The sequence below is a fragment of the Lycorma delicatula genome, chromosome 1 (assembly GCF_047948215.1).
Source record: "Lycorma delicatula isolate Av1 chromosome 1, ASM4794821v1, whole genome shotgun sequence".
Taxonomy (NCBI): domain Eukaryota; kingdom Metazoa; phylum Arthropoda; class Insecta; order Hemiptera; family Fulgoridae; genus Lycorma; species Lycorma delicatula.
The window spans coordinates 186,639,177-186,664,300 of record NC_134455.1 but is presented as its reverse complement, the minus strand read 5'-3'; the positions used below and the strand labels follow the sequence as shown (position 1 = coordinate 186,664,300).

Genomic DNA, 25,124 nt, shown 5'->3' with positions numbered 1-25,124 from the left:
CGGCGGGAGTAACTATGACTCTCTTGAGGCTGGGCGTGCCCCCTCCATTGTTGTGGTGCTCCAGCTGTGGCTTCTTCTGGCGGCAGAGGTGTTGTCTCTGTCCCTTTGAGGGACCTACGGGTCTTGTCGGAACGTGCCGACTCACTGCCTTCTCGTGGAGGCGCCATTAGTACCCGGTCGCTTGGCAGGTTAGCGTCCGGCGAACTAAAGTGAGAGGTTATGCTGGGTGGGTGACGTAGGTCTGTTATATTCTTCCAGGCCCATACTCGCCCTCATCGGATTGGGGATCTCCTAAACTTGACCTGGTTCAAGCCGGGAAGGGGTCGTCGGGGTCAACGTGGCCGTTTGTCGTGGCGTTCCGCCTCGGGGATGGGGTTGACCTGTCTTAAGTGAGGGCCGTGTTTCCCACTCAGGAGCAGTCTTCCGTCGTCCTTTCTTGGCCACGGTACTGCCTTCTGCCCTGGCGGGGGGTGGTCTGTGGTTCTATTGATCGGGCTTGAGGGTTTTCTGCGAGTCCGGGGAGACCCAGGCTCCCTGGGCGGCGGGTCGATCTCCGGGTGTTTCACCTGGGTTATATAATAGTCATATTGTTTTCAAGAGTAACTTGTGATTTATGTCAGGTCGCCTACAACCATTATACTTATAGCACTTAACACATACGTGCATGAGTTCTTCATAGAGCCATTAGTGTACTAAAACTCTATTGAACTGGTGAACATAAATACAAAAAATAAAAATCAACTGGCCAATTGCATTGGTTAGTAACCATATTTGCTGAAATGTGATTACTAATTTTTTTTTTTTTTTTTAATTATTTTAAATTAAATGAATTTAAAATTTTAGTAATATTTAAAACCCCCAATAATAAAGTGAGTTTGAAAAAAAATTGTTTAACTTTAAGTAAATTAGTAACTTGGTGGGAAGATCTTTTGCATGGGTCAGTAATTTAGATTTAATCTTCTTTTGTAAATATACATGGGATGGAGTAATTTTTAATTTGCTATATATTAATGCACATTATTCATTTTTTTTGGTGTTAAAAATTTAACCGGAAAAAATTTCCCAGTACCCTTGTTTTTCTACATATAATGAGAATCTATATCTTACTTTTATTTGGGTGTTCTTAAAAAAATTCATATTGGCTTAATTCAGCTGACTATAATCTACTACTTAGATAATTCAGTAATTAGATATTTCACTAATTAACTCACTATAACTTTAATAATGTTTAACACATTTGCATCAGTTTAATTTAATAAAATTCAGTCAATTTACTTCAACATTTTTTTTTTAAGTTTTAATTGCAAACTTTTAAAAATTTATTCATACAGTATTCTTTAAAAAAGATATTTTATATCATTTTTAGAATTTTTCCTATTAGTTACCTTACAACAAGATTACACCACTTAAATGAAATTTAGTTGGAAAACTTGATTAAGCTGTATAGTGAAAACCTTTGCAATTTTATAAAATTTAAATATTTCTAACAAAGTTGTATAAAGCAGTGTATTTTTAAACAATGAACAATTCTTTGTAAACTTTAGTAAATTTTTCCTCTCATAACCATCCTCTATATTACTCTTCATTAACAGTACCCATATGATCATCAGTACATGCTCACATACTCATGTATATTATCAGTGCTCTTCACTACATTATACTCATATTTTTGCATAAAAAATTCTTCTTTCCATCATATTTAAAAAAAAATAACTTGTTTACGTGAAGGTCACATGTATAGCAAGCATAAAAAGATAACTACTTTAAAATCGACATATCTTTTAAATCGATATTCTGTAGATATGTAATGGCCAAAGAAATTTGATGTTAGTGTAAAGTAATAAGCAGTTCTTATAACACTAATCACCACCAAAGATTAAAAAAAGCAGGTCATGAACAGTTTTGTTTGGCAGTATCATAAGGGTAAGAGGAGCTAACCTGAATTCGTGAGATGAATTTTTTTTTGTCTGTATGTGTTAGTGTAACAGAACTTTTTTTTTTTTTTAATTATAACCTTTTTATGATTAATTAATGATCTAAATTTTGTTTTTTTTTTTTGTTTAGGAGTAACTCCGGTATGTCTGCAAAAACTGGAAGTTCAGAAACGAACAGAAGGTGATGGCATGGAAAATGCAGATGTACCTGGAAACAAAGAAATTGCTGATGTATCAAAAGAAAAAGAAGTAATTGATGGTAAATCTAACCTTATTGATAGACTCATATATCGACCAAAGGATCTTAAAGGAGCTTCATTTTCCCCACCTGCTATAAAAGGACAAATCGTTCATTTAATGCCAAAGAATGTAACACCAATTAAAAAAGAAGGAAATTTTCAAAGCGTATTAAATGGTAGAGAACCAAAGTTTGTACCTTATGAACCATATAAAGCAGCGGTGAAACCTATTATACCATATGAAAAATATAAGAGGAAAAAATCATTAAAAACAGCCAGTGTACATCATAATGTTCCAGAAGATCAAGCACGCTTAAAAGAAAGTAAGAAACACAAAGATTATACCGATAGCCATAATAGTATTACTGCTGATAGTAGTACCATGAATAATGATGATGCTGAAAAGTCCCCTGAATTAGAAGCAGAACGTAAAGCAATGGATGAAGAATTAAAACGTTTACGTGAAGAGAATGAACAGTTAGAAAGTCAGTTAAAATTCCAGGCTCAAGTAAATGGCGAGTTAAAAAATTTATTAGTAGCTGCTATGGGTGAAGATTTAGAAACACGTGTTCATTTATTAACAGAAGATAAACTTCAATTAGCTAGAGCATTGTTGAACTCTGCTCAGAAATTAAACACTCATCAAGAACAGACTGAGTATTTGGCAGGTCAATGTGAAGTTTGGAGAAGTAAATTTTTAGCTAGCAGGTATTTTTTTTTTTAATACAACTAAACTGTAATTTTTAAGTTTAATTTTTCAGTTGCGTTCATTGTATGATTCTATATAAACAAGTATTCACACAGGCTTTTCCGGTGGTGTTTCCAATTTACGAAGCAGGCTTGGATAGCTTCATATGAAATAGCCTTTAAGGTCTGTGACGAATTTGCTTTAATGTCATTAATAGTTTCAAAACAGCATCCTTTCATCACTGATTTTAATTTCGGAAATAAGGAAAAATTGCAGGGAGTCAGGTCGAGCAAAGAAAGAGGTTGAAGGAGAACAGTCATCTGGTTTTGGCGCATTGTCATAGTGAAGGAATAAATGAATTATCTCGCCACTACTCAGGTCTCTTTTTGCAGATTTTTCATGTAACCATTGTAAAATGCCTTGATATTATGCACGGCTCACTGTTTCACCTTGAGGTGAAACAGTTCTAATTCAAAATGCAACAATTTCATTAAAATTGAAAAAAAAATAGAGAGCATCAGTTTGACATTGGATCGAGATTGACGTGGTTTCTTGGGGCATGGAGATCCATTGCCAATTCATTGTGATGATTGAAGTTTTGTCTCAATGTCATAGCTGTAAACCCAGATTTCATCTCCTGTAATGATCCTTTGCATGAATGTTTCTCATCTTCATTGGCTTGTTCAAGAAGTTGCCGACAAACGTCCACTATATGTTCTTTCTGCTGTTCAGTCATCATTGTTCATATTCAGTCAACAAGGTACAAACTTTGCTGCAACTTGATTCATATCCAATTTTTCAGTCAACATGTCATGGCTTGATCCAGTTGATATACTAACCTCTTCTGCAAGTTCTCCGACAGTCAGTCAAAAATTTGTACCCACCAGACTTTTAATTTTTTGAGCATGGGTATCATCAGTTGAAGTCGAAGGCCTTCCTGGTCAAAGGTCATCTTCAATTGACTGATGTCCACTCTTAAATCATGAAAACCATTTGTAAGATTGCGTATGACCCAGAGCATCATCTCCGTAAGTTTTTTCAAAAGTTGAAACGTTTCTGTGAAAGTTTTCCCCAGTTTCATGCAAAATTTTAAATTGTATCATTGCTCCTGAAAAATTGCTACTAACATGTTGCACTCGAATAACAATAACATGAAAACTAAATGAGATATCAACAATTCAAGAACATGTGTTTACAGAGGAGGTTATGCGGAACACAATACTGTCAACTGCACATCACTAAACATCTCCATTGTCGCATAATTAAAAATGTCTGATTATTTTCTGAACAAACCTCATATATATGTATGATGTCTGGGGAGGTGTTGGCCAAACTTAAGGGACTGATCAGGGTATCAAAGTAAACAAAAAACTTCATTTAGGTTAATGACCTGCCTTAGTTTGTTCACCATCTTGTGTATTTCAGTAAAAATGTATATCTTCAGAATGGATATTAATATTTTAATGAAAGTATCTGTGTACCCAACAACATCTTCAAAATAAATAAGTTAGAAAATTTAAAAAGTGACCATTTTCATTTTGTAATCATTATTAGCTCCGTAAATATTAAGTTTTATCAAATTATGTTTTATTAAATAAAATTTTTTTATAGTGAAAAATATTATACTTATCTGTTGACAAACACCTGAAGTATGGTTGAAATTTTAAAGTGGATCACAAAAATTAAGTAATCTGAAAATTTTGTGCCATTAGCTACTTGTTCAGCTTGATAGTGGAAACCATTTGTTGATCATTTGAGAAATTGCAAATGACATTGGAATTAGTAATGGTTCTAATGTGGGTGTGCACAGACCATTAAATTTGTGCCAAAGTTATTTTCTCTTGAACAAAATTAAAATCAGTTTGACATATCTCAGGACATGCTGGAATGTGTACCAACAGCGATCCTAACTTTCTTAAGGCTGTTATAACTGGTGGAGAAACTTAAGTGTACATATACAATCCAGAAGTTGATACTACCACTGAATTGGACATCATCAATTCACACTAGATGGCCAGACTAGTAGGTAGAAGGTCTGTATTGTCTTCATGTTTCATTTTATTGCAAAAGATCAAACCTGTGAGAATCACATAACTGGCAGTTGCATTGCAATAACACCTATTCATCACATCCAATCCAAAATTTCTTGATCAAGTAGGAAATCCTTCACATAAATCAGGTTCCTTACTTACCAGTTATGGCTCCTTTGATTTGTGGTTTTCCCTTAGCTGGCAGAAGTTGCCTCTGAAAGCATCCAGTTTGATTGTCAAGAGAACATTAACAGTACAGCCATTTTAAAAAGACTAGACAAATCTTTCCAGCAGTGGAAGGATCACTGGATTAAATGTGTAAAGTCGCAAAGTGACTACTTCAAAGAAGGTAGTTCTTAAAGCCATGTTTTTTCTCACCCCCTCAGATTGGGTACTTTATGAATAAATCTCATGTATTTTTGTTTTTGTAAAAGGATACCAGTTATTAAAATCATGAAAAGTGTTGTAGCTGTAACTACCATTATTTTCTGGAAATCAGAATGAAAGTTATTGTCATGAATTGAAGCAAGTAATGGCAAGTAAAGATTAGATCTCAATGTGGATAATGAACTTTAAGAATACAGCTTTAGTAATTTTATAAAAGTTTCATCAGATCAAAAGGGTTTAGTGTAGAAGAAACATGGTTTTGACTAACAGAACTTGAAAAATTCACATTTGCTGTTGATGAGCTCATTTCTGATATTCTAGAAAATATAAGAACTTATGAAAAAGCTGTTGTGGAATTGTTCACAATACAATTCACACAATAATTACAAGTGGAACAATAATTTATTATGAGCTATGATGGAACTGTTGGATTGATTGGACTATGGAACAGGGCTTAAAAGGTAAATAGCATCTGTTGCTAAAAATACAAGCTGCTTAAGAAAATTCATAGAAAAAAACTGTTGTCAAAAAAGACATAGAAACACTGGACTTTTATTTTTACAAAATGATGAAATAGATTTTTAAAAGAAAGTTAACTGTTTAATTTTACTTTTCATAGAAATTATTTTTAAATCTTATTTCACACAAATCTTTGTACTCAAAAAAGACATTGTAATAAAATTAAAACTTTAGCTGTGAAGATTTTATAATTTATTTCCTTAAAATTTTACTTATAATTATCATTAAACCCAAACTTTTCTTTTATTTTCAAAATCTCTTGATACTTGTAAGTCCAACCTTTTCACTAGCGCTGCAAATGTGTATAGGCCATAATACTAAGTTTCCTACTACACTGGTAATTTTGTTGACCTTTCCTTATGGGCCTTTTACAAACTAGAGTACATGCTTTAGAATGCCACATGTGTAATGTTTTATGTCAGAAATTACTCTGTGATTTTAAAAGAACCTTAAAAAAGTTAAACCAAAATAAAAATTTTATTACTATCAGGCAGCTGAGCTTTAGATATGTATCCGCTCTGTAAAACTCATCTGTAATTTCGATGTTTAATATTAGGTATAAAATATCACAATTTAATTAATTAAACTCTAAGGAAAATATTTATTTTTGGAATTCATCTCTAAGATATTCAATTTTTCCAAAATTGTAAACTGGTAGGCATACACTTATGCCAGTGTATGTCTCTTGGGAACATTGTCAACAATACATCCTAATTATAATGCCCCTTTGTTGGTTAATCATTGCTTTCTAACCTTCTGCTTTGTTAATCAATGATCCTTCTTTCCCAAATTGTTATATATTTTTCAATCAGGTGTCCTGGCATGGCACTATCCAGGCACTTTCTAGTAGCTTATGGATTCTCCACTTATTGAGTTCAATAGATCATGACACTGTTGGTCTAACTCTAGGTTCTTAGTTCAGGGTTCCTTATACAGCCAGATCAGTGGGTCATACCTAGAGAGTAGTGAGTGTAGCCTATGAAGTTAATTTAGGCTTTCTTCTCCTGTAACTCTTAAAGTCTGACAGTGTTTCTATATCAATTCAGTGTTTAAATCCTGTACCAAAGTCTCTGATTGTACAGTTGCAGCATTTCCTTACTGTTAATGTAAATCCAATTGCTCTTGCTGGTTCTAGTTTGTGTAGCATGCAATCCCTTCTAGAACAGAGTAGTCATACTCTGAATGCTAATAAGACTGGAAAAAATTCCTGTCTTCAGCCAGTAAGTTAAACCTCTTTAAATATTATAAAAACTCGCTATGATTGGATGTAATCTTAAAAATCAATATACTTATAGGAAAGAGTACTTACTTTCTTTACATTCCGTATTATTTCTATACTCTAAGAAAGCATTCTTTTGAAAGACCTTTTTAAGAGGTGTTACTTAGGGATCTTGATAACCTAAGTTTATACCATGTTAGAAAATAAAACTTAAAAATTAATATGTCCATATTTTTTTTCCTAGATATATTTTTTATTATTTGTTAGCTGCTAATTATTTTTCTGTATAGTTTGATGGTGGAAGATTTGGCTAAATGGAAGGCAGCATTGTGTCAAAAAGCATCAGAATTGCAAGACACAATGAAACATATTTTAAAAGAAAGAGTTAAAGTTAGAGAATCGTTAATTAATGTGCATACGTAAGTATTCTTTATAATATTTTTCTTACAGAAATTATCTGTTATAGATCTCTTATTATTTGCTTACTGTTTTTATAATATTTTAAAATATGTTTATTATTGTTAATCACAAATTTTAAAACACTTAAATATTTTTAATAATACAGTTAAGCTTATAAATAACTGCATCTTATAAAATGTCTGGTTCACTCATAGAATATAACTTGCTACTCAAGTGTTTCCTAACAGGCCTTCTCTGTCTTTTAATAAATTTGTTTGTGGAAATTTCTGTTTTCCTAGCAGGCCTAGTCTGCCTTTTAATAAATCTGTGGAAATTCCTGTTAAGGAAATTATCACAATTATTTTTAAATCAAAATAAATTTTTTCACGTGAAAAAGATTAATTGCTAAAAAAATATAAATATATATATTATCTTTTAACAGTATCATTTATTTATGTCATTTAAGTAAGTAAAAGTGAAACGTAAAAAGTATATTTATAACTAATATGAAAAAATCTCTTTTGACTTGATATTTTACATGATTATATGTGTATAATCATATTGTAAAACATCATAAATATTCCTGCATTCTTTAAAGCCTTATATAAAGATTTTTTTATAGTCTCTTCATATTATTTTTTCTACATTACTTTTTCTTAAAGATGTAGGTCTCTTATCTTTTTTGTTTTTTATGAATAACATTTTTTCAATGTAGCCAGGTTTATTGTAAGCATTTCCACATTTTATGGGTAATCAGTTAAATTGTCTGACGTAACCTCTGTTCTAAGTTCCCTGATGGGGAGTTTTACTCTTTAAGACTTTGGGGATGGCATCTCCATGACCTTAGCCTCTGCAGCTTTTCTTCCCACTATACACTGAGCTGCTGAGCCTTTTACACCATACACATTAATTCAGTACACCAAGAACACTGTGCAATTTACAACATATACTCTTACACAGCAAAACAACATCTGACACTATTTCATCTTACACTTACACTCCAGTAGTGTTGCAACACGTTACGAAACACAACCTAACCCAAGATGGAAACTATTTTGCCAATGGGGGATGGCTTTACATAGTGAGTCTCAAACAGTTTCCTCTGGGCACCAGAGTGAACCCAGCTGTATGAAGCCTTAGCTCCAATACATGCGTGCTCTGCTGGAGTGATTCGTTATATCGCTGGTATTTGTGGGAACCGTATATCAGTCCCAATTTATAATCCTTTGATGATTGTTGGTCCACTTGAAAAACTAACAAACCCGGGAGTTTAAAAAGGCTTTGACCAACTGTATACACCAAACTCACGCTGCTTTCAGTGTCAAGGTTTTGGTCACAACAAAGATGGTTGCACGAAGGAACAAGTTTGTGTGCATTGTAGCTATACAGGGCATGATGATAGCACATGTGCTGAAATAAAAAAATGTGTTTATTGTAAAGGTCCACACTCTGCAAGGTCACAAGATTGCCCCTTCTATAAGGAAGAAAAGGCTATATTAAAATTGTGCCAAGCAGAAAGTTCCTTCCTGTGGGTTGTCAGGAATACAGAAAATCCCTTAGCATGAGGAATTCAGTACTACCTGGTGTTAGTTTTGTCCAAGCTCTTTCTAACACAGTACAAAAAGAGAATGATTGTGCATTGTGCAAAGAATTATCCAAAAAGGTATCCTTGTCAGACCAAATAAAATTGCTCACATCTGATATTACAACACTAAATACAGGTAAGAAGGCTTCTTCTGCCAGTGGTTTACTGAAAATTGCTTCAGTCAATCCACCACCAAAGAAAATTCCTGTTGCACCAACTATACAGCAAACTATCAAGATTCCTCTATCAAGGTCTATTAAAAACTCATTGCCTGGTACAGCATTTCTGGCCTCCCAGGCTGCCAAGTCCTGCACCATCATCTTGAGGTCACTTCAAGGATATGGAGGCCAGTGAATTGCCCAAAGAAGCAAAGCACTTCCTAAAAGTTAACAATAGCAAAAAGAAAAACCAGATTTTATTTACATAATCTGCATGCAAAGTATTGTATGTGAAAGGAAAAGAATATTTTTATGGTTACCAATATTATTCACTGGAATGTTTGCAGTTTCCATTCTTGTGTGAGGATATTGAAATACTATTACTGGAAGAAAATCCTTTAATACTGTCTCTGCAGGAGATTTGCCTCTGTCCCCAGGATGTTATGTTCTTTTGCAGATACATCTGTAAAGGATGCGACCAACAAACTGAGAGCAAAGGATGTGAAAGTGTGGCTGTTTTCCTGAAGGAAATCGTGATAGCCGCCTGTTTCGCCAGCGACAAACATCCTGCAGTCTCAGTGATGATATTGGCGCCATTAGAAATGAATATCTGCAACTTTTAGCTTTCTCCAAATTCAAATATCAGTAAAGATGATCTGTCCAGTTTATTTACTTCGGACTACTTGGTTTATACATATATATGTATATATATATATATATATATATATCCTTTTTTTATTTCATAGCACAAATTTTTATTTTTAGATACTTTTTTACATTCTGGGTTATCTACAAATAATTTTAAAAACTAACTTTAAAATGATGTATTATAAAACTGTTGACTTGGGTTGATGTTCAAAACAATCAAAGCTGGTCAAAAAGATTCTCTACAATACTCAATAGAATGGCTTGCCCGTACAGAATTTTACTACTTGGGCTTTTAGGATTACAGACATATCATGTATTTACAGTTTATTATTGACTATTCTACTAACATTATAAATAATGAAGAATTAATAATTATTATAGCTTTATTTTTCAGTGAATTAACTCTTTTATGTGATAAGTTTGATTTAACTTCATTGAAAGGTGGTAGAAAGCAATCAGGATTAAAAAGTTCTAATGTTGTAGACTTAGCATCAGAAATACAAAAATTGAGCCTTAATTTACGACTTCAACTTTTAGGAGATATTCCAAGCTCATTTATTATTCCTGATCTTAAGGGGCTTGAAGCAACTACTCGTGCTGAACTTCAAGCTGAACAGGTATTTGTCTTAATAATATTTTTAAATTTTGATAATTAAGTTACAGTTGGGTTATCAATTTTATTATTGGTTTATTTAAATAGACAAACTATTTAAAATCCTTATAGATTTTTTCCATTTTGTTTCAATTTTGTAACTCGAAAGGAGTACTTAACTGTATCTTACTTTCTTCAATCATTTGTTTCCAAGTTAAAATCCTTTTTATGACAGAATTAGCTAACCTTCAATTCTTATATAGCTTACTAGCAGCCTGGTTTTTTGTTGTTTTTAAAACGTTCTGTCTATATCTCCTCTCTTCTTCAATTGATTTTAAACCCTTCATTTAATATTTTATCAACTTAATTTCTTTTTAACTGTTTTTTTTTAATATTTCATTTCAATAGATGATCTTTTATTTTACTTTCCAGCTTTCTTATTATCAATGTTTCACCATAAAATAGTATGTTCGTTTTAATTATTTTTATAATGTCATATCAGCTGCTATGGTTATTAGCCACGTAGAAAATACTGGTAAATTGCAGTGATATTGCATCCAGAATTCTTTAACTTTGGTAATCGAAATGTCATATTAATTGTAATTGGGTCATTGACATTTCATTTTTGCCTTGCATTCATCACTTTTCAGTACGCTATGACTTAAGATATTCTAGTTTATTATCTTAGGCCAGGAAATGAGTTTCTTCTTTATTATTAAAACAATATTACCTTAGCAGATTTATTTAGTGGTGATAATTCTTCTAGCTTCTGCCAATCTTTTTTTTTGTATGCCCAGTTAGATCAGCTACTCACATACTCCTTCACTGGGAAGAGTTTGATAATAGTAAATCTAATTGAAATTAATTCATGAAAATACATTAATACCAGGGTATTAATAAAAATTAATACCCTGAAAATTAATGGGTTTCCTGCAGCTTTCACCAAAAAAAGAAAAAAAAAAAAAAATTTACAAATTTATTCATTTTTTTCACAGGTATGACTTTCATTGAAATATTTCATTAGAAAAAATTTAATTAGGTTACATATTTTACATTAAAAAAGTTTCTTATGAAAATATTTTTCATAGAATATTTTAATTTTATTTCAAATAATTATAAATACTGTAACAATAAAACCGTTAGTCTTAATTAACATTTTTAATGCAGGTATTCAAAATAATTCTGAAACAGTTCACACTGTAATTCACTATAGCTTACATCTGGGTTCTGCAGTTCACAATCTATGACCTTTACAACCTTTAAAACATTTTGATCCAATTTCAAAGCTGCATTATAATTTTGTAGTGTTTATGTTGATTAAATCATTTTGATTTACTTAAGATTCTAGGCTCAAAACCTTGAAGATAAGAAACATAAGACCTGATAAGTATGTTCAGGGATTCTATTTGAGTTTTCATTGTTTTCACATCACTTATCATAATATTGAAAAAATAAAATAAGATGTTAAAATAAAATAAATTAAAAAAAGTAATAAAATTAAGATGGAATAGATAAAACATTAGTATACACCATGCCTGTGTTAGTAGTATATATTGTTATGATGAATTTATAAAAATTGTAATTAGTTTTGAAAATCACTTAGTTACTGGAACTAATGCTGTTTGTATCATAATTTTCTTTGTTCCTAAGAAACCCCTCCATTGTTTTCTATTTCCAGCTAAACGTTTACTTTTTCTAACAGCTCCCGTAGATTTTTATATAATTTTTAATCTTTTATCCTGTAGCCTTTCTCCTCTTTACATCTTCTTCTGATTCTTCTAGCACTTTTTTTTTTCTTTTAGCACCTACTCTTAAAGTCTTTGGGGTGGTATCTCAGTCCTCCCAGGCTTCCAAGTCCCCACCACCATCTTGAGATCTCTACGAGGATATAGTGGTGGATGAAGTACCTAAAGAAGCAAACCACTTTCTAACAGTTATAAAAATGAAAAAGAAAAATTGGATAATATTTGATAAATAATCTGCACGCAGACATTATTTATATATTTCAAAAAGTTCTTTTTATGGGTACAAATATTATTCAATGGAAGTCTGCGGTCTTTGTACTTGCCATGAGGATGTCGAGGTCCTGCTAAGGGAGAAGGTCCATTGATCCATTTAGTAAATCAGGGGATCTATTGAATTAAGTAAGTAAGATTATTTGATAAATAATCTGCACGTAGACATATACAGTATGTGCCAAAATATACAGTACTGGAACTGTTATTCTGTATTATTTTTATTGTCCAACTTGAATTCAGTACAGAAATCCACCTATGTCTTTAAACAATTGCTGAAGCAACGTATTGCTGATGTTCATTTTCAAGAACGTTCATTGCAGACTTTGTTTAGGTGACTCAAAAACCTGATCAAGGACACGTCCATAATTCTCATTTGTGGACACAGTTACCAGATATTCCCATCCATTGACACAGTACACTACCAGTACGACAAAATTTCATAATGATAGACATCATAACTGTGTTGCTCGATGCCATCTTATTAAATTGTTCATGATATTGCTCCACCACTAACTTCAAACTTAGCCTGCCTTGATTGCCATTTCCGTATGAGCGAAAGTAATACCACACAATGACAACTTTTTTCTCCATTGTGAGAACCATTTTCAACTCCAGCCTCTTACAACATAATGTTCTTTCCACTACTAACGATACATAATGCTGATATAACAATACGCTAATGAACAGACATGCGCATGAGAACTGCACGAAATCCAGTATTGTATATTTTGGCGCATGCTGTATATATTTCAAATAAGTATTTTTTATGGGTACAAATATTCAATGGAAGTTTGCGGTCTGTTCTTGCCATGAGGATATCGAGGTCCTGTTATGGAAGGAAAGCCCATTGTCTACAAGAAATTCACCAGGATGAAGAAGTCCTTTTCTGACTCCAGGATGAAGTGTCTTTTCACGGCTACCTCTGCGAGAGATGACCATCAAACTGAGGGTAGAGGATGTGAAGGTATGGCTGTTTTTCTAAAGGAAGATGTATTAACCACACGGATTCCACTGACTACAAACATCCCCGCAGTAGCAGTGAAGGTATTGGCACCATTTAAGATTAATATCTGTAACTTGTACCTTTTCCCAAATTCTGATGTCATTGAGGATGATGTGTTCAATATGTTATCACTAACTGCTTTGCCCTGCCTAGTAATTGGTGAGTTTAATGCGCATTACTATTCATTGGGATCATCATCATGTTTTTCTCAAGGTAGTTAATTGATTGAAACAGGACTTATATCTTTATTTGTCAAATAAATGGGTTTTGCACATTTGTCATCTTCATCAGTTACATTTTCGTGCATCGATGTGTACTTGGGTTCAGCATCCCTACTTCCATGTCTTAAAATTTCTTTGGAAGCCATCATAGGCCAGTTGTCCCTCAGAGTCTGCCATGCAGATGGCTTTTTGCTAAAGCAGATTGGATGAGATACAACGATTCTTTGGCCAATACAAAACAAGGGGTAGTGCTATCCACCAGCTTGCTTCTTTACACACCTGATACTTAATAATGGAAGAGAATTTATCCCTCTAACATCTGGAAAGTTAAAGCGGCCTGCTCCTTGGTGGAATGAGTACTGCAAGAGTGTAATAAGGGATTATCGCAGGGTATTATGTAATTTCAATCAAAGGCCTTTGACAGAATTGCTCTTTGCCTTCTGAAATGCCAGTGCTGTATGCTCTCAAGTGTTTTGTTGTGCTAAAGGAAAATCTTGAATGAATTATGTCAATTCCATTTCTCTGACAACAACATCATTGGTTGTGTGGAGAAAATTTTGGGCCATCTCTGGATCAGGACAATCTCTGCAGCTGATTGGGCTGGAAAACAATGGCATTCTTAACATCACACTAATTGAGGGGTGAACTTGTTTGGAAACTCATTTAAGTCAGTTATCCTTACATCGTCATACTGTCTGAGTTATGAGGTGTAAAAGTTGCAAGTGTAAAACATCCTGTCAGTGATTCGAGAAACATGAAATGAATTAAACATACCTTTTTCTTTTGATGAACTGAGATATGCATTGAATAATTTGCATGACATTTTCCCCAGAATTGATAATACCAGACTCAGTATGTTATCTCACCTCCCAGATACTGCATTACGGAATCTTTTGTGTATCTATAGTAGAATATTTTCTGACAGGTTTTTCCACTTTCTTGAACAGAAGTATTGGTGATTCCCATACTGAATAGTGGTAAAGAAAAATCATGCCCTTCAAGTTATCATCCTATTTCCTTCACCTGTACCCTGTGCAAGTTGATGGAAGGAATGATAAATGGACATCTAGTTTGATACCTTGAGAAAAATGCTGTAAATGCCCCTGTACAATGCAGTTTTTGCCAAGGTAGATCATTTATTGATCATGTAGTTGCCCTGGAATATCATTAAAAATGCCTTCCTACTTTGCCAACACCTTGTTCCTGTATTTTTTGAAATGTGAAAGGTGTGCAGCTTGGCTTGGAGGAGAGGAATCCTGAATATACTACATGAATGGGGCATACAAGAAAATCTCCTTACACTTCTCAGAGGTTTCCTCAGTAGTCCTAAGAGTTTGAGTTGGAAAAACAGTATCCAAAAGTTTTAAACTGAAAAGGGGAATTCCACAGGCAAGTGTCCTAAGTGTTTCTTTGTTTGCCATAGCAATAAATACTACAACAAGCTGTGTGCGAAAACCCATTATACTTTATTATTTGTAGCTGATTTATCAGTTAAATTAATGTTCCATCTAGAACTTAAGCTACTGCTGAGAGGCTGCTCCAAAACATAATAACCTGTTTAGAATCATGGTGTAATACGACTAGATTCATCTTTTTCCTGGAGAAAACGAAATGCATTTGCTTTACCCAGTTGAGGGAACATGTTGGTCCTCAACTGTTATATGATAAACCAGTTGAACCATCGACGCAGGTTAAATTTTTAGGACTGTGGTTTGACCAGTGACTGACTAGTGTAATTAATTTAAAGAAGCTAAAATAAAATGTTTAAAAATGCTAGACATGTAGAGAGTTCTATATAATACCAGTTGGGCAGCAGATCGAGTGTGCACTTTTACTGAGCTTTGGTCTGTTCTTGCTTGCACTATGGCTGCATGTCTTATTTGTTCACATGGGCCACTGCTCTTAGGATGCTTGATGTATTCCATTATTCATTTGTACATCATGCTTCAGATGCTTTTCATTCGAGCTCCATGGTAAATCTACTAGTGAACAGTAGTGAGCCATCTCTTTGGTGTAGACAAAAGCAAATGATCTGCCCTATATATCTCGCATTAAAGAGCAACCAAACCATCTGACCTTTAACATGGTGTTCTCCAACTAACATCTTAATCGATGTCAGGAACGGCCAAGATTTACTGCCCTGCTAGGCATCAGAGCTCATCGCCTTTTATTATCTCTAAATATACAATTGCCTCTAGTTCTTCTTATTACTCACTGTTATTACTTCCCTTGGTAGCCTTTTCTCATAAATATTGCTATGTCAGTATCATAAAAAGTACACAAATCCACTTATCTTACAAGAAAGATTTTATAATATTGTAAATACTTGGATCTGATGCTACTGTTTTTACTGATGGTTGTAAACATGGTAATTCTGTAGGTTGTGCTTTTGTGGTTGGCAATAGAATATACATATTTGGCATTCCCAGCATCTTCAGTGTTTTTGTCGCATTATACTATTAAAAGGCGTAGATATAATTAGCCCAACATTTCGACATGTACTTATCTGTTTCCACAAGTGTTGTGCAAGCGCTGAGTGATATGTACTCCCTGCATAAAATACAGTCTATTATTTCTGAAATGACTCATCATAACACAGTTGTGAGCTTTTGCTGGATCCCCAGCCATATTGGAATTTCAGGCAATGAGCATACTAATAGTTTGGCAAAAGAGACTTGTTTGCAATCTACTCTTTCATTTATCACATTATTTCAGATGATCTTATCTGTTTTCTGAAAAGAGTGGTTCATGATGAGTGGCAGAGTTAATGGGATGCTAATATCAACAATAATTTTAATTTCATATTTCTTATTTTAACTGTCTTATTACACAATAATCTTTCTTTCTATTAAACTCTTTGTAGGTACTACTATCCTGTAGTAGATTTGATAAGAATAAGCAGATGAACGTCATACAGTACACCTTTGCCACAAAAATTTACCTCAATTGCTCTTAACACAACTTATTAGAATATGTATCTTTTATCATAATATATATATATATTTTTTTTTAATGAAAATTCATAAAATAAATCTAAAGTTTGTTTTATTACCATTAATTCATTTATTGTGTTAGCTGTTTAAAGTTTATTTATTTATTTTTATAACCTCTGACATGTTTCTTTATGTTTTTACTTTAACATGTAAGAAAAGATAAGTGAAATGATGACTGAAAAATTGCCAGATCCTTGTCAAAAATCAAAAACCAAGGCCATCTGATGTAGTTGATAACAGTGACACACCAACTTACTTGCTTATTTACTAGCCAACACCTGCCCTTGGCTGATGAGCCATCTGGCAATGTGCTGATCATTAAAGATGGGTTTTTGTGAACTCCAGTCTCTTATCCCGCTGGGTGTGGTCCAGCACCGGATAATCTCTCAGGTGATCAGCATCCATCGCTCCACAACCATACTGCGGATATTCAGGAGATAGCAGCACATGGATGCTGTAAAGGTGACAAGCAAGATAGTTGTAGCCAGTTTTTGGTCAGAAGGCAGGTACGCTGACCATATGCAGGAACCTGGGGTTGATAGAATCGTCAGTGACCAAAGTCTCCCATCTCCTACCAACAGTCATCTCAGAACTTGGCTAGTTTATCAGCCTCCTCATTTCCATGTATGTTGACATGACTGAGTATCCACTGAAACATCAGTGTCCACCCACGATTTCCCAGGCTTTCCAATCTTCTTCTACACTCAACTGCCCTCCAACGGTCTGTTTGGGTGTTGCGCAAAAGATTATGTGTAGTGGCTTGGGAATCGACCAAGAGCATTGCTTTCAAAGGAGAAACTACCTTTTCCAGTTTGGTTGGAGCAGCGTGCACTGCTTCAACTCTCTCATTATAGTTGCTAAGGGGGCATCTACAGCTATATGTCCCTGAAAAAGATGGCACCACCATCCCCTTGTTTCTCCACCATCTGAAACTGAAGGTTCATCAGTGTAGACATAATCCATTCATCCTCTGGGAATTCCTTGTGGATGGTTTGTAGGGCTAGCTACTTCAATTCATGTATGGAGGTGTGTTTTGGTGTTAGTGGTTCTTGAGTTTGTAGTGAGCTTGAAGTAAGTGGTTGAAAAAGTCCTGGCTCGTGCACAGGAGTACAGTGAATACAGGTGGAATATCATATTTCCTTACAAGTTTTTCATATCCAGCGAGTGGAGCCGTCTGTGTCCTCAGCCTAAAAGTAGCTTGCTGGTAGTTGGTCCATTGATGCTTATAGACTTGCCTAAAACACTCCCAGAATCAGAATGTTATCATTTCTCGGTGTGATTGCTGGGGCTCAGTCTGTGCTTTCATGGCTACAATAGGAGTGGACTTAGCAGCACCTATGATATGGTTTTTAATGCATTCACACCCATTGTGTTTTATCTCACCCATTGTTCTAGTTTTATCACAGCTTTGTTTAAACAGACCTCAAGTGAAGAAATAGATCCACTGGTTCCCCAGAAAAATAGGTCATCTGCATAAAGGAATGCCTGGACTCTAGGCACGCATCTTACCACATCCAGGATATCATTTATCATGATATGAAATAGAGAAAAGCTCAAGACGGCTCCATGGGCTAGTCTTTGCTGTTGAATGCAAAATCTTGATGTGTAGTTGTAATACTGTACCTGGATCTGTCTTTGGGACAGGAACAATTTTACTCACGTAAATAGTTTCCAGAGATTCCCTGTCCAAAAAGTTTATGCTTGAGCATGGGCCACCAGATGGTGTCATAAGTGGTCTTCAGGTCCACCAGAATTCCCAATGTTGACATTTTCTTGGAATCTGTCTTTAATATGTTGTGTAAAATTGGTTACATGGGCTATTGTGCTGTGGTACTTGTGGAATCCCACCTGACCATCATTAATGAGTTTTCATGTATCAACCAACTGATTTAGATGGTTTGCAATCATCCTTTCTGCCACTTTACAAAAAACACTCATCAACGATACTGGTCAATAACTCTCCACTTTGATTTCAGCCTTTCTCCATTGCTGTGGCACGTGCTTTTTCAAAGTCAGATTTATGGTGGCTAAGACTGTTTTTTTCTTAGCAGCATCGCCAATGTGAATTAAATGCTTGGGAAAAATACCATCAATTCCTGCGGATTTTTTTTTTTACTCTGCTAGAGAGCACCCTCTAGCTCAGCAATAGTAAAGGAAGCACCAGATAGTTCCTGAGTTCGCTTTTCCAAGCACAAGGTCAATAGACATTTGGTCAGCGTCCTGGCGATGGCTTTATCTCCATGGACATGGCTGAAATTCTCATAGTGCTTACATAAGGTTTTGGCTGTATCTAGTGGATTGGCAAAAGATTGATTGGCACAATGCAAGGGTTGCTGTAGCATTGGAAGGTTGTCGTTGTTAAGCCAGGAAATATATTTATGAGCTGGGGTACCATTCTTCCTGAAATCCAATGTAGCAATAAAAACCCTGAAAGCAGAGCACTTGGCTTTTCTGATTTCAGCGTGAAGCTCAGCTTGGTGGTTCCTTAGTGACCTGATGTTCTTGAGTGTTTTACTTCTTTCGGCTGTGCAGTAGCTGTTGTCTCGTCTTTTATTCAGATTGGATAAAGTGCTGTTCCAGAAAAGTTTGAAGTTTTTCACCTGTCCATGGGGTATGGACTATTGTACACAGTCTAGTAAGCCTTTATTAACTGTATTGATAGTTTTTTTCAGGGGAGTCAGATATCAGTTCCTCAGAAAGAAACGCATTTATGCACGTTCACAACTTATCCCAGTCAGCCCTCTTGAAATTACAGCGCGCAGCTGGGCAGTTATTGTAAGGTGCCTTGTCTGTAAGTGGAAGTGATGAGAATGGCTCTTTGGTCGCATTTTCTGGCGTCATCAAGAAGTTTAACTTTCATTTTACCAGAAATATGGGGGTGGGTGACAACCAGATCTGGCCTTGATGTTTGACCTGAAAATGATACAAAAGTTGAGGGCGTTTGCAAAACCACTAATTAGGTACTGTCAATCAATGACACTAATTGGCCAGCCAGTATTAAAAAAACGATGATTACTATAAGCATTACAGTTTTTAAAAAAGTTGCGTTCCTAAATAAAAAATAATAGTTAACATGAGCATTTGTATTTATTTATTATATTTTTACAGCATTGGTATTGCCTTTCTGAGTTACAAGATTAAACTATTAAAATTAAAACAGAAAAAAAATATATATATATAAATATAGTTTTATTTTATTAGTGCAACTATTTATACAATTGAATTCAATAGAGGTATTAAAAAAAAAATTATGGGAATAATTTTTTTTTTTTATAGTCGCATCAATAGTTATAGTCATTATCGACTACAGTAACACTATCATGTCGTATTATATAAAACAACATAAATCATCAAAAACAAAAATAAACAATAAAGAAATAGGAACAATAAATAATAAACATAGACAAGTGACAACAATAAATACAAAATAAAATACATAAATCAGACAAAATGTTTTGTAATTTAATTTAGTATTTAATTTTTGCTTTTACTTTAAAAAAAAAAGCTTTAATTATATGCTTCAGTTATAAAGAAAATGTAGACATTTCACTTTTAAAAATTAGGCTGTAAGCTAGTAAATTAAATACTCTGAAAAATCAGTAAATTCAAAAATTAATTTTAAAAAAAGTCAGTGAATAGTCAGTGTCAGTGAATAGACAAATGTAATGGTAATAAATAAAGAGTGAAAGGTTATGTTGAGCTGACTGGTCTTCAGATCAGTTTGTGAATATAAGATCCTTGAAATGACTAAGAGGTTTGGTGCAAGGTAGAGCAAATGATGGCTGAATGCTGTACAGGATGTTGCATTAGAATGAAAGAAATGCAAGACTATTGACTGATTGTGGTTTGAAGAACTGTGGAAGTAAATAAATAGATTGGTCATTATCAGGATTAGAGCAGTTTTCATTGTTGCATTACCTGATATATATATATTTTTTTTACTTATAAAAAATATACCAAGAAAAATACAAGTTATGAAAAGTAAGTTCAATGTGAGAATTTCTGTAACTTTAACTATTTTTTTTCTGTTTCAGTTGTTGTTACATCCATTAGCACTTCTTGGTCAACCAGATGCTGCTTGCAGTGCAGTTTTAGGAGCAGCTGTTGCTCTAGGAGCTGGTCAAACATATTGTACTCCGGCACCAGCTTGTTGTTCTCATTGTAGTGGGGAAATAAAACTTATGTGATTGTAAATCTTTGATATATATAACTTTATTGTATTGTAGCTGTTATAGTTTGCAATTTTTTATTATCTTACTGTCATGTTCATTTTAAAATAGAAGTTTTTATTTATTCAATTTCTTTGTTACTTATTTTTATTATACATCTTCCAGTTATAATGTAATCTGTTTATTTTTGTAAAGGTAATCTGTGCATTATTATCTTTATAAGGTGACACTTAGAACTAACAATATCTGTTGTGGTGCCAGGAGTGTTGCAGTAACATTCTAATAATGATTTGCAACTTGTAGTAATTATACATTTTCAATCCCCAGATGGCATGGGACAGCACTGTTAAAGAATTATCTGATCTTATAGTAGCTTGCAAATTAATCCTAACACTGGCGAGTTTTTGTATATTTCGATGCTGGAGTTACAGTGCTTGACCACACCTATTCTTTAAGTTGTCTGTGTAATGTGAAATTATTGTTCTTTGGTTATTTAGCAGTTTTCACGTTATAAATAATGATTTGTTAAAGTTTATTTCATTTTTTATTACATCATATTTTCATTTTTTTTCTGTGTGTCTGGAATATATAACGGATATAACTCCAAGAAAACTTTCAAAAATTATTTTTGTTTCTCAGCATACCAGAATGATACATGGCAAATATCTTCTAAGTGTGGTGGCAAATATCTTTTAAGTGTGGTGTAGTACTAATTAGTGGGAAAATTAACTTGATGCAGAATTATCTGCTGTAAAATTAAATAAAAAATTAGCACCCAGTAGAACAGATTTACACATGGTAACAGTTAGACCGTGACTTCTTGTAGCTGTTTGAAAAGCTTGTTGACCAACTAAAAAGCAGCTTTTAACATCAGCAGTGTGCAAAAACCAAAGCACATGTTAACTGGACCAAAGAAAATTGGAAAAATTTTATCTTTTCTAACGAGTTTTGTTTTTCTGTTCAGGGCCAAAGGGGTTCCATACATTAGAAAAGCATCAGATAAAAATACATCACTGGCTCATATCCAACCATCAGTTAAACTTATCCAGAAAAAAATATTTTGTGTAGTTTCACAATTGAAAGCCTATGTTCATTACTCCAGTAGATCATATGTTAAAAAGAGATGGATATATCAAGACTCAGAAGGAAAGGGTTGAAATACAACTTCCAAACAAATTCCCACAAGGCAGCGGAGTGTTTGAACAAGATTTGGCGCCATGCTATACTGCCAAAAAAGTGGAAATAGTTTTTGAAGAACAAAGCATAAAGTGCTCCTGCAGCCATGCAACTTCTTAGACTTAAACCCATTTGAAAATCTTTGAGCAATAGTCAAAAAATAACTCTGAAATGAATTGTACCTCAAAAATTGAAATTTAAAGCAATAAAATCGTTATGGTTTAATAATGAAGAGTTCAAATAAATATGTAATACCCTTATGGAATCGATGTTAAATCATGTACATGAAATGATTAAGAATAAAGGAGAACATCTGAGAGATGGATAAAAAATTAAGTTACACCCTTGCCGTGTTCTTGAACTGAAAGGGATATATTAATGTCTTGTGGTGGCAGCACTGGTTGTATTGTCTTCACGCTCCCCTAGCAGCAATTCTATATGACATTCAGTATGTGTGTAGTATCAATATGGCATGTCCACTAGAGGTTTCATCCAGCATAGAAGTGCGTTCAGTAGTCCAATTTTTGTGGACAAAAAGACAATTGTTGTGAAATTCATTGCCAAATCATTGAGGTATATGGTGAGAATGCATTGTCATGCCCCAAGATCACAAAATGATCCCAAATGTTCAGAAACAGAACAAATGTGAGTGATGAAGGGCGTGCTAGGTGTCCTTCAACTGCAAATTAATGCAGATCGCATGAATGAAATGATCTTGAATAACTGGCGCATTAAAATTAGAGAGATTGCAAATAAACTTAATGTCAGTTGTGGTAGTGTGTTTGCAATTATTCACAATCAGCTTGAAAAACTTGTCACAAGGTTTTAAAAGTGTTTAGAAAAACTAGTGACTATGTCAAAAAATAGATAAATATATGTAGTTTTTTTGTTCAATAAAAAAAAATAATATTGTCTTATAAAAATATGTGTTTGTTTCATAGAGGGATGTAATTTACTTTCTGATAATTTTGTTTCATAAAAGGATGTAATATACTTTGTGACCGTCGTGATTACTAGACATTCACAAATTGTACACATATGACTTTTTTTAAAAAATAAAGTCACTTTTTATTAAATAACATTTGTGTTCAAATTAATTTGCCATGCTGTTTTAGATCACTAAAACAAATATGTGCTATGATGTATTAAATCAGTATACAAGATGATTCAAAATTGCACAACAATCTCACAGGAGATGATTCTGCAGCCAAAAATGAGATAAAAATCACATATAAACATACAATGTGTGTGAGAAAAGTAATGAGATTGGTAACACTGTGAGCGATCTGACAATGCTATGTCTATCGGTCTGTGCTAGACCAGTTTGTTCATCTCTTCCACATGCTCAGTACAAGTTTCATCCCGTTCAGCCAACACATTATTTTTTATAGAGCCATCAGTGAAGTTGTGTTTTTGTTGTGTGTTACGAAAATGGAGCATCGGAATTTAGAGCAACGTTGTGCAATCAAGTTTTGTGTTAAACTTGGGAAATCCACGAGTGTGACCTTTGAAAAGTTGAAACAGGCCTATGGGGAACATTGCTTATCAAGAGCACAAGTTTTCCGCTGGCACAAATCACTTATGGAAGGCCGAGAACACGTTGAAGATCAACCTCGCTCAACAAGACCTTCAACTTCAAAATCTAACAAAAATGTTGAGCGTGTGAGGGTTCTTGTGAGATCAGACTGTCGTTTAACAATAAGGATGATAAGTCAACAGTTAAATTTAAACTCTTTCAATGTACATCAAATTTTGACAGACAATTTGAATATGCGAAAGGTTTGTGTGAAATTGATGCCGAAAAACCTCACAACGGAACAGAAGGACAATCGAAAAAACGTGTGCATTGATCTTCTTGAGAGGATTGACAATGACCAAGAATTCTTCAATCGTGATCGCAGGTGATGAATCCTGGATATTTGAGTACAATCCTGAAACAAAGCGGCAAAGCACAGAGTGGCATACTCCATCATCTCCGCGACCGAAAAAATGTCGAATGAGCAAATCAAAGATCAGATCCATGCTGATTTTCTTTTTTGACAGTAGGGGTATCATGCATAAAGAATTTTTTCCTCCAGGACAAACTGTCAACCAAGTATTTAACAAAGATGTCCTTGAAAGGTACAGGAAAAGAGTGATTCGCGTGAGACCAGACATTGCAGACAAGTGGATGCTTCATTATGACAATGCCACGTGTCACACAGCCATTTACATCAGGGAATTTTTGACCTCAAAACGCATTCCTACGGTTCCTCAACCCCCCTATTCACCTGATTTGAGCCCTTGTGACTTCTTCCTTTTCCTGAAATTGAGACGCCTTAAAAGGACATCATTTTGGAACTTTGAAGATCATTCAAAAGATTGTGACTGACCAGTTAAAAGCCCTGCCAATCAAAGCCTTCCAGCGCTGCTACCAGGAGTGGGAACAATGACTCCACCGGTCTATAGCTGCCCAAGGGAACTACTTTGAAGGGGATAATATTGTTGTTTGAAAAAAAAAAACTTTGGTAAGTAAAAAATCAGTCTCATTACTTTCCTCACACACCTCATATACGAGAAAATAGTTTATTAGTGAATTTTGGCTCACGAAACATTTAGCCCTGCTTTCTGCTTCCTCTGTGAAATTAAGCTATACTAAAATTCTTGAAGTTCAAATCAAGAGATAAATTTTGTGCTTCCTTATGGTTTTTGATCTAAGAAATTGAATAAGATTAATCTTACTTAGGGTTTTGAAAAACAGGAAAATGTTTTGTTAGAAAATACCATTTTTTAGGTTCGGAATAAATTAACATAATTAATTTACCAATAAACAAATAAAAATCTCTAGTTAACTTTGCAGAGAATTTAATTCTGAGAAAATTTATGTAAATAACATCAAAAACAAAAATTTTACAAACTGGATCGGAAGAGTGATATTATTTTAAATAGAACAATTTAAATACATACAAATTATAAAAATAAATTTGAAACAAATCCTTCTAAAACATATAAAAAAATTTTATTTTTTCATAGATTGGCAGTAACAGCAGATCAAGAGTCAAACATTTGAATATTCATTTGAGCCGAGTTTGTGCTGTTATTGTTCAGTCAGTCATACACAATAATTGATACCACAAATTTGTTTTCATTTGAAGAGTTGATGGATA

General features: G+C 34.0%; 1 protein-coding gene across 2 annotated transcripts in view; it reads left to right on the top strand.

The window, feature by feature from the left end:
- Nucleotides 1-20,931, top strand: part of LOC142326106 (golgin-45) — a 60,967-nt gene extending 40,036 nt beyond the window's left edge. Inside the window, exons 3-7 of one of the 2 annotated variants that reach the window (XR_012756693.1) lie at nucleotides 2,065-2,881; nucleotides 7,307-7,435; nucleotides 10,201-10,423; nucleotides 13,231-13,460; nucleotides 20,668-20,805. Coding sequence is in view for 1 of the 2 variants with exons in the window: in XM_075368295.1 (XP_075224410.1) it covers nucleotides 2,065-2,881; nucleotides 7,307-7,435; nucleotides 10,201-10,423; nucleotides 20,668-20,820 (1,322 nt within the window). In the remaining variant the exon portion in view is untranslated. Of the gene's footprint in view, nucleotides 1-2,064; nucleotides 2,882-7,306; nucleotides 7,436-10,200; nucleotides 10,424-13,230; nucleotides 13,461-20,667 lie in introns of both variants that reach the window. The other variant, XM_075368295.1, reaches the window with a different exon arrangement.
- Nucleotides 20,932-25,124: the final 4,193 nt, after the last annotated feature.